Source organism: Salvelinus sp. IW2-2015, linkage group LG19 (genome assembly GCF_002910315.2).
Source record: "Salvelinus sp. IW2-2015 linkage group LG19, ASM291031v2, whole genome shotgun sequence".
In the NCBI taxonomy this organism is placed as follows: domain Eukaryota; kingdom Metazoa; phylum Chordata; class Actinopteri; order Salmoniformes; family Salmonidae; genus Salvelinus; species Salvelinus sp. IW2-2015.
Window position 1 is genome coordinate 23,508,822 of NC_036859.1, and position 19,620 is coordinate 23,528,441.

At 41.9% G+C, this 19,620-nt stretch overlaps 1 protein-coding gene across 6 annotated transcripts in view; it reads right to left on the minus strand.

The window, feature by feature from the left end:
- The window catches only part of LOC111979276 (high affinity 3',5'-cyclic-AMP phosphodiesterase 7A), a 33,021-nt gene extending 19,593 nt beyond the window's left edge, over window positions 1–13,428 (minus strand). For 4 of the 6 annotated variants that reach the window (XM_024009701.1, XM_024009700.1, XM_024009699.1 and 1 more), the window contains exon 1: window positions 12,459–13,428. In XM_024009701.1, coding sequence (XP_023865469.1) covers window positions 12,459–12,596 — 138 coding nt within the window. In that variant the 5' untranslated portion in view covers window positions 12,597–13,428. Of the gene's footprint in view, window positions 1–4,973; window positions 5,246–12,458 lie in introns of those variants that run through there. The other 2 variants (XM_024009703.2, XM_024009702.2) reach the window with 1 other exon arrangement.
- Between the last annotated feature and the right edge of the window lie 6,192 nt (window positions 13,429–19,620).

The window sequence follows — 19,620 nt, forward strand, 5'->3', positions numbered from 1 at the left end:
GTGAAGCATCAAGGGAGATATTTCACAGAGGGTGCCATACAAGCAGATGGATTCTGGTTGGTTGGAGCTAAGAGATATCAGCGGTGCACTCTTCAAGTGTGTCACGTGCAAGAAGCTCCGCGGGAAGACAGAACACCAGCAGATGGCAGAACTGCCAGCTGAGCGGCTACAGGTAGCACCACCTTTCACCTAAGTAGGCGCGGACGTTTTCGGCCCATGGGAGGTGGTCTCACGCCGCACCAGAGGAGGGCACGCCAATAGCAAAAGGTGGGCGGTGATATTCTCGTGCATGTGCACAAAAGCTGTACACATAGAAGTAATTGAATCACTAAGTGCTTCCAGCTTCATAAACGTCCTGAGAAGATTCTCCTCAATCAGAGGCATAGCAAAGCAGATACGTTCAGATTGTGTTACAAACTTTGTTGGTGCTTGCCGAGACCTGAGGATGGATGGATCAAGCTCCAGTTCAGAAAGCGTGGAGAGGTACAGTTGAGGTCGGAAGTTTAAATACACTTTGGTTGGAGTCATTAAAACTCGTTTTTCAAACACTCCACAAATTTCTTGTTAACAAACTATAGTTTTGGCAAGTCGGTTAGGACATCTACTTTGTGCATTACACAAGTAATTTTTCCAACAATTGTTTATAGACAGATTATTTCACTTATAACTCACTGTATTACAATTCCAGTGGGTCAGAAGTTAACATACACTAAGTTGACTGTGCCTTTAAACAGCTTGGAAAATTCCAGAAAATTATGTCATGGCTTTAGAAGCTTCTGATAGGCTAACTGACAACATTTGAGTCAATTGGAGGTGTACCTGTGGATGTATTTCAAAGCCTACCTTCAAACTCAGTGCCTTTTTGCTTGACATCATGGGAAAATCAAAAGAAATCAGCCAATTTGTAGACCTCCACAAGTCTGGTTTATCCTTGGTAGCAATTTCCAAATGCCTGAAGGTACCACGTTCATCTGTACAAACAATAGTACGCAAGCATAAACACCATGGGACCACGCAGCCGTCATACCCCTCAGGAAGGAGACGCGTTCTGTCTCCTTGAGATGAACGTATTGTGGTGCGAAAAGTGCAAATCAATCCCAGAACAACAGCAAAGGACCTTGTGAAGATGCTGGAGGAAACAGGTACAAAAGTATCTATATCCACAGTAAAACGAGTCCTATATCGACATAACCGGAAAGGCCGCTCAGTGAGTGGTGAGGAAAGTCAATGTGAGAGTCGTCAAGGAGGGAACTATGAAAGTCTTCTCTCGGCCTGCTCCAAAACTGCCATAAATAAAGCCAGACTACGGTTTGCAACTGCACATGGGGACAAAGATCGTACTTTTTGGATAAATGTCCTCTGGTCTGATGAAACAAAAATAGGACTGTTTGGCCATAATGACCATCATTATGTTTGGAGGAAAATGGGGGAGGCTTGCAAGCCGAAGAACATCATCCCAACCGTGAAGCACGGGGGTGGCAGCATCATGTTGTGGGGGTGCTTTGTTGCAGGAGTGACTGGTGCACTTCACAAAATAGATGGCATCATGAGGATGGAAAATTGTGGACATATTGAAGCAACATCTCAAGACATCAGTCAGGAAGTTAAAGCTTGGTCGCAAATGGGTCTTCCAAATGAACAATGACCCCAAGCATACTTCCAAAGTTGTGGCAAAATGGCTTAAGGACAACAAAGTCAAGGTATTGGAGTGGTCATCACAAAGCCCTGWCCTCAATCCTATAGAACTTTGTGTGGGCAGAACTGAAAAAGTGTGTGTGAGCAAGGAGGCCTACAAAGCTGACTCAGTTACACCAGCTCCGTCAGGAGGAATGGGCCAAAATTCACCCAACTTATTGTGGGAAGCTTGTGGAAGGCTACCCAAAACATTTGACCCAAGTTATACAATTTAAAGGCAATGCTACCATGCATGTAAACTTCTGACCCACTGGGAATGTGATGAAAGAAATAAAAGCTCAAATAAATCTCTACTATTATTCTGACATTTCACATTCTTAAAATAAAGTGGTGATCCCAACTGACCTAAGACAGGATTTTTTTACCAGGATTAAATGTAAGGAATTGTGAAAAACTGAGTTTAAATGTATTTGGCTAAGGTGTATGTAAACTTCCAACTTCAACTGTATCTCCAAGAACAGAAATGTATCTGGGTGTTCACCCACCTCACTCATCCCATATGGGTGGTGCATGGAAGCGGATGATTGGCATTGCACGTCGTTTCCTCGACTGCATGCTCCTCCAATGTGGATCTTCCCGCCTTACACATGAAGTCCTGACAACACTGATGGCCGAGGTCACTGCAGTGATGAATGCCAGGCCTCTCATCCCAGTATCTTCAGACCCGGAATCACCCCTCATCCTCACTCTAGCTATGCTCTTGACCCAGAAGACTGGCGTCCCCCCTTCTCCACCAGGCAAGTTCGGGGAAGTTGAACTCTACAAGCAAGAGTGGAAGCAGGTACAAAGTCTAGCGGACACCTTTTGGAACAGGTGGCGGAGGGAGTATCTCTGCACGCTGCAGAGACGACGCAAGTGGCAGGACAAGAGGCCAGATCTTAAAGAAGGAGATGTTGTCTTAATGAAGGACAGTCAGGCTAAAAGAAATTAATGGCCTATGGCCATCGTTGTGAAGACCCTTCCCAGCCGGGATGGGATGGTGAGGAAAGTCAACGTGAGAGTTGTCAAGGAGGGAACTATTAAAGTCTTCTCTCTGCCTATTTCATAAGTGGTTCTCCTTCTTTCTTCGGAAGACCCCAGTGATCAGAGTTAGGTTTATGTGGGATCGTTAAAGACCCCAGGAGGGGAGTGTTCTGGACCTGTTAGATGTTTAGCACCCTTAGTGGCAGTTTAAGTGCAGCAGTGTAGAATTTACRTGTTTGTGTCATGTGACAAGAAGCAGTTCAGAAGTGAAGCAATGTGTAAGATGTGCAAGTTCTCCCTAGGGACACCTAGCTGAGCAATATCAAGCATACAGTTGCATTCTAGTAACTTTATATTTGGCTCTAGATTGAGTACTCTTACTCCTATTTTCATACATTTAGTTCAGTTATTGTGGAAAACATTCTGTGCTCTATTCTACTGTAAGTGAAAACATGTACTTTTGTGTTTGTTGAGGTTTCACAATGTGATTCAAGTAAAAATACAAAACGGCACCCTGCTTCTCACGGAGTTATTTGAATGAGTGTTTAGCTAACTGGATAGCTGGACAAGGGCTACTGTACATTTAATGAGTTCAGTATACAGTACATACTATATACTCAATTTTACATCACAAATAGTATGGTTAGTATGAGTATTCGAACACAGCTATAGTTTGATGCCCTTCCATTGGCTCCGTTCCAGCCATTATTATGAGCCGTCCTCCCCTCAGCAGCCTCCACTGCATGTAATGCACCCTGGACTGAAGAGGTAGACAAATAGGAGAAATGTGTTAGACCATCTATTAAATTACACATTTCTCGACATTGCAAAAATATTATCAAATGGCTCATTTGAGAGGAGACAACCTCCCGCGTTATGACATCGGTCAGTATTGAAATCTGACATGTATGATAGACGTTTTCACGATCTAAAAGTAATTTTCCTATTAACTTCCAGTTTAGTGAGCGTGGCTTTATCGCAATGCTACGTCATACCGGCCAAATTTCTGCCTGCTTGAACGGCAATAGCTGAGAAACACATGAAAACATGAAATTACCCAGGGAAGTGATAGAACATCGCCCAGAGATGCACAAAAACAATACAACATTCAAAATGGGTGAATCGTTACTTTAAGTAGCTAATGGGATTTAAAGGGATCTGTGAAAGATTCCAGTACTGTTGGATAAACCCTTACCCAAGCTCAGTTTCAGCTAATGAAACAAAACACCGCTGGCCTGTGGGAAATTGCTTGCAGAGAGAAAGCTGTCTAATTAGCAGCAACAGGATTGGGTTTCAGGATTGTCCACTGGGAAAATCACACAAACCACATGGAGCAAAGAGAACCACTCAAATGTCACCACTCACTTTCCCACCACCCAAAGAGTCAATGACACCTCAATGATTTTGGACATAGAGCTTTTGTCATTAAAGCCCCCATGCAGTATTTTTTAAATCATCACTGTGTATCTAATAAATCACTGTATGTATTTTTTATTGAAAATAACTCCAAATGTATTTTCAGCATTTATTTCCCTGAGCCTCCCTTTGCCATTGAAATGTTCAGTCTGATCATGTTGGCGAGTTGATACACATTTAAATATATTTACATACACAGCCCTGATTGGCAGATCGGTTCGTCAACACTCTAGAGAGCCTACCCCCTTACCACTTCAAAGTAGGAGGACACATACGCAAATAAAAGATGACTTGTCATTGGTCAGAATAATCAGATCAAATTGTAATGTTATGCTCTGGACCAAAAACTCCATCCCACCTGAACAGGCTGAAATTCCAGACAAAATTCCTTACACTAAAATGGCATTATCATAATTTTCACAATTTCAGAGTATAATTTCGACCTCATAGTGTGGAAATACCAATAAATAAACAGGAAATCACTTCTGACAGCACTGCCCCATTAAATACTTAAATTATGACGGAACCCTAACATGTCCCCACTGGTGTACCTAAAAGATAAACATCAAGCACTACAACATTTGACCATACTACTACGAAAACTATTTCACTAAAATACAATGTGGTATTCTGCTTATACTGTACCATTTGAAAGTCTCAACTGTTCCTGATGAAACAAAATATCAGTCCCTGAGAATAGCAGACGATCACAGTGTGAGCTCATAGTGACACACCCCACCTCCTTTCCCAGTAAGGAAGTAAACAGACACACAGTCCATCTGTCTCCGCTGGAGATATCCTTTTCAAAATCAAATCAGCTCAGTGTTGATAAAGAGGCAGCGATAGTTTACCTAGTAGTCCAAACTGACTGTCTGCTGGTGTCAGAGTCCCTACCGTACCTTGTGGGAAATCCACCTCATTAGAATCAAAACCAAGGACCAGATCAGTACAATTCCCATTGGACCTCGCGGCCGAGGATCATAGTCCCTCTCCCTGGCTGTACATGCGTGTGTTTCTGTGTCGTGGTTTCGGCCCTGATAAATATTAGCAGACACGCAGACGAAGGACAGCTCAAGGCCCAGGCAGGCAGGAGGGGACAGAGGGACAGACAGGGAGTAAGTGGAGCCTTGTGCAGCTGTCTTAGCTCCAGTGCTAGCTATCACCTGACTGACTGCCCACTCCTAACACTCCTGGGACTGCCTGACTGGCTTGCTGTATAGGGGAATGCACCAGGTCACCCAGCTGCCAGCCAAGCGAAGGGCTGGTATGAGCGTCACACACCACGCTCTCTCCCTTCAGCCCTGGAAGGACTGTTCAGCACTTTGGCAATAGCCAAACAACATCATAAACACTGACACAGACAAGGGGTGGGGTAGAGGAGCACGGTGTACATCACTCTTACACCTCTGTCACGTTATTCATGACGTAGGGGTTTGACAAACTAAAAAAGTGCCAAAGAGATGACTGCCTAGCCTGGCTTCTACAGTATGTGTGCCTTTCTGTAAGCATGGCAATTTTGGGAGTTGGCATACAATCATATGAATACTCAATATGAAACATGGAGCACATAATGAGACCTATGCTTTTAGTCAAATCAATCCAGTGTTGATAAAGATAGATTTTACCTAGTAGTCAAAAATCCACCTTGTGGAAAATCCACTTTGTTAGAATCACAACCAAGTACCAGATCAGTACAATTCCCATTGGACCATCTGGCAGAACATCATGAGTGTTCCCAGGCCTTACTGTACATGTACTTCATCTTGCCGCAGCAACATGAGTCCAAAATGATGTGCTGCCAAGGTTAAGACAAAAAGTTTATACTATGAGTATTTAACATGAGGGGAATGAGATCACTGACGTTCCCAAGTCTCTGTTTTACTATGCACTTAACGTCATCAGAACAATGTGGCTCCTTTCGCTACATAAAGAAAGATTCAGTTGTACTGTTAACATGTTACACAATACAAGTCAGTCTGGCAAGCTGTTGAAGAGAGAGAGACAAAAAGAGGGGAAAGTTTCTCTGAGACGCTCTGGAGCTGTAGCCTTGAATAAGTTCAGTCCCAAAAGTGTGGGAGTTAGGTATGCCCTCATACCCAGGCAGTGCACAGCCCGAATTAGACTCCCAACCTACGTTGACATCACAGCTGATAAGTGTGGTGAACGGGGACCAGAATTAGAGCACCATCACAAGGCCTCTTACATAAAGAGCATCAGACCAGGGCTCAGACCCACAGCACTGCACAGGAACAGGAAGTCACACATGTTCATGGCTTGGGAAACTGTCCTCCATGCAGCAGCAGAGTTCCTGCAAGGACAGCTATGCAAACATTCCACTCAAAAATAAAAAAGAGCTAACGGGACACTTGGGATGTTTCCTGATTATTCCCTCGACTTCAGCGTCATGGAGGGGCCACTAACACACGAGGATAGTAACGATTTCTCGACGATAAATGCTTATTCCTCTAAATGATTAATATGACAAACTCCAGACCTTAATGTTGAAAATGTCATATGTCAAAAGGTCAGTTGTTAGAAAAAGAAAAGTATAAAAGATGGCAGGCATTTGAAAGCAGGCCTAAATAGTAACCAAATGTCAGTTGTAACGTTAACTTATTTTTCATATGTTGGGAATGGGAATACAAASACTACTTTTTCATAAGTGTGCTGTGTCCTACAAAAACAAACTGAGCAAACTCTTTCAAAAGATAAAATGGAAATCCATTTAAGAGATAATAATCCACATAACACTTTCCAGGGTAATAATGTGACGACAACAAACAATCTTATACTGGACAGGTCTCTGACTGCGTCCCAAATGGCACACTATTTCCTATATAGTGCTTTACTTTTAAACASGACACATAGTGCTTTGGTCAAAAGTAGTGCACTATATAGGGAATAGGGTGTCATTTGGGATGTAGCATCTGTCCCTATAGTCACGTGCAATGATGATAAAGCCATCCGAGTGCTGGAAACAGCATAACACAGGTTTGTTTGTTTTTCCAGCTCATCATGTTTCTGTCTATATGATGGGGCGGTTGGGGAAAGCTACAATAACAAGATTTTAATACACGTGCTAGGCCATTCCATTCAAAGATTTACAAGGCATTTCATTCTGAAAGCATGTGTGAGCTTTGAATACAAGACTTGTTTTCAAACATGTGAGCTCGTTTTAAAGAAGACTTGTTTGAACTTTAATTCCAGTTTGGCAGGACACAAACATGCAAATGAAACTGGGTAAAAAATAAGGTCATAAGACAAACTTTTCTTTATAGTGCTGGATTTAMTCAAAAGACAGATTATTGTGACGCAACCTGGGCTTGTGTTTAGTCCCCCCTTAAGCTTAAGAAGCTGTCAAATATCATGCAAATTCAGACTTCATGCAAACCAAACTTGACCATATATTCAAATCTGACAGGACACTGGTCCACGAACAGTGTGACAGGTAAATTTACCTGAAGCTTGAACAAGGCTATCCTATCAGCTACAGGCCCGTGGAATACTTAGGTATTGTATATTTGTAACAGACACATCACCATGTAGGGTACTGTCATCTCCCCCCTATTTTGCATAGAAGCTCAGGGTGTAGGCCACAACTGAAATGACCATTGCGCTGAAAGCTGAAATGAATAATAACTTAACTAGAGACAGTACCTGTAGTCCAATAAAATAAAAAAATTGCTGCAGAGAACAGACAATGCAATACATGTGTTCAATGACTGTTTTTCATTCAGATCAGATGCCTTTGACATAGTTCAACTATGGACACATCACACAGTCACAGGGGCTTTGGCTCTAATGTCTCAACAGGCTCCCCAATTCTACACACGCCACTCAGACATCACTGGCCCTTCCCTACCCATTCAACAGCAGTCCCCTTATCTCCATCTGCATCATTCTTTATTATTCAAAGTTCTTAACACCTGAGCAAGGTTTAGTATACGCTTACCTTAGTTACAGACCTATCTGCAACTGTGCCCTTGACCAAGGCACTTAACCCTAATTGCTCCAGGTGCACTGTACAATGCTGAACCAGGCTGTGACCCCAGTCCCTCTGGGTGTCTCAGGGGAAGAAATACAAAAAATAAAAATAAATCCATTACACATGTGTGTGTAACAGGACAAAAAAAAGCAAAATTATATATATATATATATATATATATATATATATATATATATATATATATATACAGTGGGGAGAACAAGTATTTGAGACACTGCCGATTTGCGATTTTCTACTTACAAGCATGTAGAGGTCTGTCATTTTTATCATAGGTACACTTCAACTGTGAGAGACGGAATCTAAAACAAAATCCAGAAAATCACATTGTATGATTTTTAAGTAATTAATTTGCATTTTATTGCATGACATAAGTATTTGATCACCTACCAACCAGTAAGAATTCGGCTCTCACAGACCTGTTAGTTTTTCTTAAGAAGCCCTCCTGTTCTCCACTCATTACCTGTATTAACTGCACCTGTTTGAACTCGTTACCTGTATAAAAGACACCTGTCCACACACTCAATCAAACAGACACCAACTTCTCCATAATGGCCAAGACCAGAGAGCTGTGTAAGGACATCAGGGATAAATATTGTTGACCTGCACAAGGCTGGGATGGACTACAGGACAATAGGCAAGCAGCTTGGTGAGAAGGCAACAACTGTTGGCGCAATTATTAGAAAATGGAAGAAGTTCAAGATGACGGTCAATCACCCTCGGTCTGGGGCTCCATGCAAGATCTCACGATCTCATGATCTCTCAAGATCATAAGAAAGGTGAGGGATCAGCCCAGACTACACGGAGGACCTGGTCAATGACCTGAAGAGAGCTGGGACCACAGTCTCAAAGAAAACCATTAGTTACACACTACGCCGTCATGGATTAAAATCCTGCAGCGCACGCAAGGTCCCCTGCTCAAGCCAGCGCATGTCCAGGCCCGTCTGAAGTTTGCCAATGACCATCTGGGTGATCCAGAGGAGGAATGGGAGAAGGTCATGTGGTCTGATGAGACAAAAATAGAGCTTTTTAGTCTAAACTCCACTCGCCGTGTTTGAAGGATGAGTACAACCCAAGAACACCATCCCAACCGTGAAGCATGGAGGTGGAAACATCATTCTTTGGGGATGCTTTTCTGCAAAGGGGACAGGACGACTGCACCGTATTGAGGGAGGATGGATGGGCCATGTATGCGAGATCTTGGCCACAACCTCTTCCCTCAGTAAGAACATTGAAGATGGGTCGTGGCTGGGTCTTCCAGCATGACAACGACCCGAAACACACAGCCAGGGCAACTAAGGAGTGGCTCCGTAAGAAGCATCTCAAGGTCCTGGAGTGGCCTAGCCAGTCTCCAGACCTGAACCCAATAGAAAATCTTTGGAGGGAGCTGAAAGTCCGTATTGCCCAGCGACAGCCCCGAAACCTGAAGGATCTGGAGAGGTCTGTATGGAGGAGTGGGCCAAAATCCCTGCTGCAGTGTGTGCAAACCTGGTCAAGAACTACAGGAAACATATGATCTCTGTAATTGCAAACAAAGCTTCTGTACCAAATATTAAGTTCTGCTTTTCTGATGTATCAAATACTTATGTCATGCAATAAAATGCAAATGAATTACTTAAAAATCATACAATGTGATTTTCTGGATTTTTGTTTTAGATTCCGTCTCTCACAGTTGAAGTGTACCTATGATAAAAATTACAGACCTATACATGCTTTGTAAGTAGGAAACCTGCAAAATCGGCAGTGTATCAAATACTTGTTCTCCCACTGTATATATATATATATATATATATATTATATATAGTATATATATATATATATATATATATATATATATATGAAATATCAATTCTACTGGGCTGGCCGACTTCAAAGATGTAACCAATAAAGCTGAGTGAGGAGAAGGACAGAATGGATTAACTCTCCCCTAGCCTCTACGTGTCCTGTCCCCAAAACACATGCTGTCTCTAAGCGGTAGAAGGGACAAAAGCTAAAACTGTTCTAAGGTGCTTCACAAATTCAAAGCTTCCCCATGAATTGTGGCACTTCAGTGTGGAAAGCAGTGTGAGAATCTCCATATTCCTCCCAGTGGGTTGCCTGTAGTAAATCACACTTCAGACGGTGTGGACTGGATGGACCCTTCTCTTAATGGAACAGACCCCGGGTCTGGCTCAGGGAGGGCCATAAAAGACAATCAGAGATATAGGGGAAAAGCAAACAGTCTTGATGGTAGCATTCTAAGGGGTTCATAAAGTAATCACACAGCCTTACTGGACTCTCACAGATCCCAGAGTGATGTAGGCCTGTGAAGTCTGTGTGAGGTAAGGGCCATCATGTCATGTCGGCCTCATGAATAGCTTCCATTTGGACTCTGTTATTATGTAAACATAAAACAAGTTAACATTCCTTTGAGTTATTACAATGAGGTCTTGAACAGTACAAAGTTATCTTAAAATGTTAAATAATATATCAGGTATTTCCAATATTCAATGCATTTCAGCAGCTCTGAATTTCAGCAGCAGAAACAGATAGATGTCAATGACCATAGCGGAAGCATTACAAGAGAATATCTAATTAACATCAGAAAACAACCCTATAAAATGTGTTAAACTGAAATATATAAACCCAAAGAAACTCTTGAGACCAGGCACCATACAGAATAATACAGTAGGCCTATGTTGTATTAATTACTGTGTTTAAAAAGTTGCCAAAATAGATTGCATGATGGCATCAAAACAACCCAAATCGCATAACGAGATTGAGTCACTCAACTCGGCCCCTAAGGCTCAGTCATTACCTCCTCTGACCAGAAATGCAAGGGTTAGGCTACACAAGTAAGTTGTGAAACACAAGTCACAAAACTGCACCTCCAGCATTCTTACCACATTGCACATTGATGACAGACTGACTAACTATCACAACCTTATCTAAACTAAAGAAAGATAATCAAACTAGAGTCTAGGGTTCTTTCAAAAGAAGTAAAACAACTGCTTGTTAAAATTATTTATCAACTACATATTACCTAATAATGAAGTCCCTATTAAAGGGATACTTCAGAATTTGGGCAATGAAGACATTTATCTACTTCCCTGGAGACTTGTGGATAGCATTTTTTTTGTCTGTGTCCAGTATGAAGGAAGTTAGAAGTAGTTTTGCGAGCCAATGCTAACTAGCATTAGCACAATGACTAGAAGTCTATGGTAACAGCTAGCATAGCACTATGACAGAGATAGATGTCCAGTCATTGCGCTAASGCTAGTTAGCAACTTCCTTCAAACTGCACGCAGACAAAAATGGTATCCACGAGTTAATTTGACTCTGGGGAAGACAAAGGGCTTCATTGCCAAATCCCAAAGTATCCCTTTAACTACTTACAGACCCTTTACAACCCCCTTAAAAAAGAGTACCTTGAGGTAAAGTGTTACCCAATATTCTTTATCATGGCTACTTAGAACAAGCACCTTTGATTGAAATAATAGCTTTGTGTATACTGTGAGGTTATGCTGTGGTTATTATGTGTTTTTCCTTTTCTCTATGTTTGTTTGTTAAAGTGTCAGCAGGCTTCCACTACGGTATATCTGCCATATGCCTGCAAAGCATCCAGAGACATATGGGGCATAGAAACCTCCAGCGTACACCAGGCCATCCCAGCAAGCCTACCCAAGACATACCCCTTCTGCATGGATGGCTCAGCACCAATGACTGATGATGGATGATGGATGATGGACTTGTTCAGCAGTTTACTGTGTCATCCTTACAAGTTATCTAGAGATGTTTGAGTTATACAGAAACTCTGTTCTCAAAAACTGTCTTGAAGGCATGAAAAACAAGGCCTCTACTATAAAATGTTGTCAACAGCCCAGACCAGACAGTACACTAAATATTGTGTATTTTTGGAGATAGATAAGCTGTTTTGGTTCACTTCAATCAGGTTTAATGGCTCAATCTCTATGCATTACATATTAGGGGGGCTTAAAACATTAGTACAATAATATCACTAATGTTTTTCATTGGTCATATTATTATGGATGAGGGTTTTATCACACAGGTCAAGTCAGCCATCTCACTGATCTAAGAGACTTAATAACAAAGATTGATAAAGAACGTTAAAGAATAATAAATTAGTCCATTGTGAGCATTCCTGTGGAGGGGTCATATAGGTCAATATGAGGCCTAGTTGCTATAACACAATTAATTTGGTGGGCCACTCAAAATGTAAAAGAATAGCTACTTTGTTTCCATCAAAATATATCAATATTAAACTAATTATTGTAGAAATTTCCCAGCATCAAGCACTGCACAACCCCAACATTGATGTGATAGCTGAAAATTAAAACATCAAATTGCTTCCCCCCCAGATTGCTCGATGCCTTGCGCTTACCTTGGACAGCTGTCTTGGGGCAGGTCCACCAAAAAGAGACGAACTGGAGCTGAAGCTAATGGCTCCCCTACGGCTGAGAACATGTTTAGGAACCGGCCTGTCTAGAGGCAAAACTGGTAACTGATAACATACTTCCATTGAACAGTCAAAGCTCGGTCCAGCTCAAATTGCAATAAAAAAGCAACATACAAATCATGTAAAAAAATAAAAGTGCATATATGCTGTTGGCACAACTGCAAATGTGCCAATTACAACAGCACCCCTTCCCTTAATTTGAGTCAAATAGATTTAGTGATTGTGACTACAATGAGCTGTTCTCTTTTTTGATGCTTCAAACTTGCACGAAACGTTATCGAAAGCAATCCCACTCGTCTAATATTATGTTCCAATAAGTCCCATGATATCCAGATTTTATCCATTTGGGTTGTTTACCATTTTCCCCTATTGAACTCAAATCCGGCCTTGAAAACGGAAAGGCCTCTTTCTTTTTGGTATCTCTGTAATAAATAGRTTCCTCATATAAAAAAAATAATTATTTCCCGGAGACAGTGTAACGTCCAAGCAACCAAAAATCAGATGATGAAAACGATTCGGAGACGGAAAAAATATATTCAGAAAATAAGAGCGGTCATCTACAATGCTATATAAAACTTTCATTTACAACTAAACGTGTTTATTCTGTCCCTGCATGGAGCGGTGCCTTGGCGGTAGAGAAAGTAATCAGCTTGCATTCAGTCCATTTCCCCCTCATTGATAGCATAAATTACGGTAGCGCACAGACGGCAATCATTGTTCATATAGCATCACGGGGGAAATATGCGTTCTTCACCTCGAAACAAACAAGTAACCATGGGTCCAAAAATGAAAATTAAAGAAGCAAACGACAACAAAGGCTACAACGCCACCGTAGTCCGTCTATTTCGCTGTTCTACCCTCTTCCCAAACGTAAGTTCCCACCAGAGATGGAGCTGTCGACTATCTGATGAGCCCTGTCTGAAGCATCCAATTGTATTTACTTACGTGATGTTACCCTCTTTAGGATTGGATGAAGATGAACTGCATGTATAATAGATAGAAGTCTATTGGCTGAATGGAAAGCACAGCACACTCCCGTTGCATTATTGGGCTATAGTTCATTGCACATCTGTATTTTATACAATCTTTTGGCATTGACCGACTATAAACCCTTTTGTCACTGTACTGGGCAAAGACGTCAGATCAACGCCCAAAGTTGGTTGATATTTGATTGAGTTGTCAACACGTGTAAATATAGCATATTTGAACTAAACCTTGATTGAACCTTGTATAGGCTATTGGGGTTAAAGCTGTATGAAAGAAAGAAAACTATATAATGTGGACGTTTTGAAGATTCAATCAAAAAGCCACGATGATGCAAGTGAGTGATTACGTCAATATGGTGAAACTGCTTAGAAATAATGTTGACTCAAACATTTTGGTCTATTTACTCCCCAAGACCATATCTGATTGAGMATATCTTGATTGTTTACATAGCCCTAGCAGTAGGGTTTAGATTACCCCGTCACAGATGACCCTGTCACAAATATAATGTATTTGTATACTACATAGGCTTTTTTATGTTAAAATGCCAATTGTACAGTGTAAACTATAGGTAACATGATTGATGGATTATTGCAGAGATAACCTCTGCATCAATGGAGAACAGAATCATGTAATTGTGGCTTACTTTGTCATGATAGTAATAGGAGTACTTTGGAACAAATCCAGATCAGATATGTGTTATTCTGGACACATTTTAGTTGAAAACTATTGTTTTTACTTCATTGTACTGTTGTTCTACATTGTTCAGATTCTAAATGCATCAAGGTGGATGGCCTGAAGGGAGTAGGGCTAGGCAACCTTCCTAAACAAATATGTCATTTGGATGATACACAAAGTAATTTGACTAAAGCACTAAACAGGAAATACGCCTGACTGAGCATTAAAACTTTGCCTCCATTACAAATGGCACCCTATATCCCTTTTATGGGCCCTGAACCTTATCCTCCCTGGTCAAAATTAGTGCACATTTCAGGGTATCATTTGGGATGCAGAATTTGACTTTGAGAGAGAGAAAAAAAGTCCCTCATCCAACCATGAGGTCTTGTGTGTGTGTGTGTGTGTGTGTGTGTGTGGTGTGTGTGTGTGTGTGTGTGTGGTGTGTGTGTGTGTGTGTGTGTGTGTGTGTGTGTGTGTGTGTGTGTGTGTGTGTGTGTGTGTGTGTGTGTGTGTGTGTGTGTGTGTGTGTGTGTGTGTGTGTGTGTGTGTGTGTGTGTGTGTGTAAGAGTGAGTGTGAGAGTGCTCCAGTCCAAAAGTAGGCCATGTATGGGAGCTCCAGGCCAGAAAAAGCAGGATATGGGGCAAGGATTTACATCTGCAGCTACACTAACCCCGTTACAGTGCTGATAAAGTACAGGCCTACAATACGGATGCTGGCATCATGAACTCACTGCATATTCTACAGCCCTATGGCAGCACGCTCGTATTCACATAGAATAAGTAAATATTCAGAGACAAGAGAAAAATAGCACGGTCTTGTAGAATTAATAGAGGTACTCCATTTCACAAGCACAATTTTATGATTTAAAATAGTTTTAACGATTTAATGGATTCAATTTAACGTTTTTTAATGGATACAATGTGTATTTACACATTTGGTTTCCCTGTGATTGTAATTTAAGCTTTACTACACCTGGTAAGGCCTACCACTGTGATGAGGCAAGTCAAGGGCATCCATTTCAATTAATGATTTCCCCACACAATGTCTACCCTGGGACACCACAGACTAGTCCCAGGGAAGACATTCTTATCATTGGCGGGCCCCTGAGGAGCCAGCCAGGAAGCCACTAATACAACACAGGTGAGCCTTTCCACCTGGGTTTTCCTAGGAGACCCATGGCTGTGGTGTGTGTGTGTGTGTGTGTGTGTGTGTGTGTGTGTGTGTGTGTGTGTGTGTGTGTGTGTGTGTGTGTGTGTGTGTGTGTGTGTGTGTGTGTGTGTGTGTGTGTGTGTGTGTGTGTGTGTGTGGTTTGTGTGGTGTGTGTGTGTGTGTGTGTGTGTGTGTGTGTGTGTGTGTGTGTGTGTGTGTGTGTGTGTGTGTGTGCACTGTATGCTCAGTCACCACCACCACGTCATCCCGCAGGGAGGAGTCCAAATAACAATTATGGCTCAGGGATTAGCAGAGGTGCACTGTAAACAGAATCAATGTTGTTGTTTTTTCCCCAAAGGAACATTTGCATTAACGTCAGAGGACATAGTTCATAAAACAGGAGGAACTAACTATTCAKTCCTCCTGCCATATGTTCACTTTATCAGCCATATGCCCTATGTATTTTCATTTAAAATGTAATACTGTTCTAATTTAAAAAGTAATACTATATTTAAGCAATAAGGCCTGAGGAAGTGTGCTATATGGCCAATATACCATGGCTAAGGTCTGTTCTTAGGCACGATGCAACATGGCTATATACCACAATCCCCAGGGTTGTCTTATTGCTATTATAAACTGTTTACCAATGTAATTAGAACAGTAACATATATATTTTTTGTCATACCCATGGTAGATTGTCTGTTATAAACTGGGTGGTTTGAGCCCTGAATGCTGATTGGCTGACAGCCGTAGTAWATCAGACCGTATACCACGGGTTTGACAAAACATTTATTTTTACTGTTCTAATTACATTTGTAACCAGTTTATAATAGAAATAAGGTACCTCGGGGGTTTGTGGTATATGGCCAATATACCACGGCTAAGAGCTGTATCCAGGCACTCCAGGCACTCATGCTTAAGAACAGCCCTTAGCAATGATATATTGGCCATATACCACACCCCCTCGGGCCTTATTGCTTAAATATATATCAGCATTCAGAACCCAAACTACCCAGTTTATAATCTAATTTAAAATGTGATACTGTATATGTAACTGGCATTACGTTATATGTACAACGTTATATTGGCATTACAATTTCATTTTGTCTATGTTATTCAGTCTCCTGACCTACTGTACTCTACTGCACTACAGTGACAGTGCACCAAAACATTCCTGTGTGTTTGTCACCACCCTGTGATGAAAATATGCTATTACATACAGTTCTATTTAAAAAAGTGACAGTAAGTTACAACAAACCTTTGCACACTGGGAAAATGAGTTTTCACAACTATCCTCCACTACCCATGTCCATGTGCTAGGTGGCAGTATTTCCTTTGAAATGGTGAATATTAACCTTACCTAAAAATATTTTAATTTTGTAGTTAAATAATTATACATATATTCCTAATTTCCTCTTTATGCAAGTGCTGGATTTTCACCCACAGCGGTCAATCCACCATTCATTCTGTTCTTAACTCCAACCCTCCGATGTCCACAGATAACCCATCTTTCCCAGTATAATACAATTGAGCTTTTTCATTTATCAAATCAAATCAAACGTTATTTGTCACATGCGCCGAATACAAGTGTAGAGTGTAGACATTACCGTGAAATGCTAACTTAACCAACCCTTAACCAACCCTTAACCAGTTCAAGAAAGAGTTAAGAAAATATTTACCAAATAAACTAAAGTAAAAAATAATAAAAAGTAACACAATAAAATAACAATAACGAGGTTATATACTGGGGGTACCGGTACCGAGTCAATGTGCGAGGATACAGGACATTCGAGGTCATTTGTACATGTAGGTAGGGGTGAAGTGACAATGCATAGATAATAAACAGCGAGTAGCTACAGTGTACAAAACAAATTGGGGGGGGATCAATGTAAATAGTCTGGTGGCCATTTGATTAATTGTTCAGCAGTCTTATGGCTTGGGGGTAGAAGCTGTTAAGGAGCGTTTTGGTCCTAGACTTGTCGCTCCGGTACTGCTTGCCTTGCGGTAGCAGAGAAAACAGTCAATGACTTGGGTGACTGGAGTCTCTGACAATTTTTGGGGCTTTCCTCTGACACRGCCTAGTATATAGGTCCTGGATGGCAGGAAGCTTGGCCCCAGTGATGTACTGGGCCGAACGCATTATAGTGCCTTACGGTCAGATGTCGAGCAGCTGCATACCAGGGGGTGATGCAACCCGGTCAGGATGCTCTCGATGGTGCAGCTGTAGAACTTTTTGAGGATCTGGGGACCCATGCCAAATCTTTTCAGTCTCCTGAGGGGGAAAAGGTGTTGTTGTGCCCTCTTCACAACTGTCTTGGTGTATTTGGACCATGATAGTTCGTTGGTGATGTGGACACCAAGGAACTTGAAACTATATACCCGCTCCATTACAGCCCTGTTGATGTTAATGGGGGCCTATTTGGCCAGCCTTTTCCTGTAGTCCARGATCAGCTCCTTTGTCTTGTTCACATTGACAGAGAGGTTGTTGTCCTGGCACCACAATGCCAGGTCTCTGACCTCCTCCCTATAGGCTGTCTCATCGTTGTCGGTGATCAAGCTTACCATTGTTGTGTCGTCAGCAACCTTAATGATGGTGTTGGAGTCGTGTTTGGCCACAGAGTCGTGGGTGAACAGGGAGTACAGGAGGGGACTAAGTACAGTCGTGGCCAAAAGTTTTGAGAATGACACAAATATTAATTTCCACAAAGTTTTCTGCTTCAGTGTCTTCAGATATTTTTGTCAGATGTTACTATGGAATACTGAAGTATCATTATAAGCATTTCAAAAGTGTCAAAGGCTTTTATTGACAATTACATGAAGTTGATGCAGAGAGTCAATATTTGCAGTGTTGACCCTTCTTTTTCAAGACCTCTGCAATCCGCCCTGGCAGGCTGTCAATTAACTTCTGGGCCACATCCTGACTGATGGCAGCCCATTCTTGCATAATCAATGCTTGGAGTTTGTCAGAATTTGTGGGTTTTTGTTTGTCCACCCGCCTCTTGAGGATTGACCACAAGATCTCAATGGGATTAAGGTCTGGGGAGTTTCCTGCCATGGACCAAAATATCAATGTTTTGTTCCCCAAGCCACTTCTTTATCACTTTTGCCTTATGGCAAGGTGCTCCATCATGCTGGAAAAGGCATTGTTCGTCACCAAACTGTTCCTGGATGGTTGGAGAAGTTGCTCTCGAGGATGTGTTGGTACCATTCTTTATTCTGGCTGTGTTCTTAGGCAAAATTGTGAGTGAAGCCCACTCCCTTGGCTGAGAAGTAACCCCACACATGAATGGTCTCAGGATGTTTTACTGTTGGCATGACACAGGACGGATGTTAGCGCTCACCTTGTCTTCTACGGTCAGCTTTTTTCCGGATGCCCCAAACAATCGGAAAGGGGATTCACCAGAGAAAATGACTTTCCCCCAGTCATCAGCAGTCCAATCCCTGTACCTTTTGCAGAATATCAGTCTGTCCCTGATGTTTTTCCTGGAGAGAAGTGGCTTCTTTGCTGCCCTTCTTGCACAGGCCATCCTTCAAAAGTCTTCGCCTCACTGTGCGTGCAGATGCACTCACACCTGCATGCTGCCATTCTGCAGCAAGCTCTGTACTGGTGGTGCCCCAATCCCGCAGCTGAATCAACTTTAGGAGACGGTCCTGGTGCTTGCTGGACTTTCTTGGGCGCCCTGAAGTCTTCTTCACAACAATTGAACCGCTCTCCTTGAAGTTCTTGATGATCCGATAAATGGTTGATTTAGGTGCAATCTTACTGGCAGCAATATCCTTGCCTGTGAAGCCCTTTTTGTGCAAAGCAATGATGACGGCACGTGTTTCCTTGCAGTTAACCATGATTGGCAGAGGAAGAACAATGATTCCAATCACCACCTTCCTTTTGAAGCTTCCAGTCTGTTATTCGATCTCAATCAGCATGACAGAGTAATCTCCAGCCTTGTCCTCGTCAACACTCACACCGTGTTAACGAGAGAATCACTGACATGATGTCAGCTGGTCCTTTTGTGGCAGGGCTGAAATGCAGTGGAAATGTTTTTGGGGGATTCAGTTCATTTGCATTGCAAAGAGGGACTTTGCAATTAATTTCAATTCATCTGATCACTCTTTATAACATTCTGGAGTATATGCAAATTGCCATCATACAAACTGAGGCAGCAGACTTTGTGAAAATATTTGTGTCATTCTCCAAACTTTTGGCCACGACTGTACACACCTCTGAGGGGCCCCAGTGTTGAGGATCAGCGTGGCAGACGTATTGTTGTCTACTCT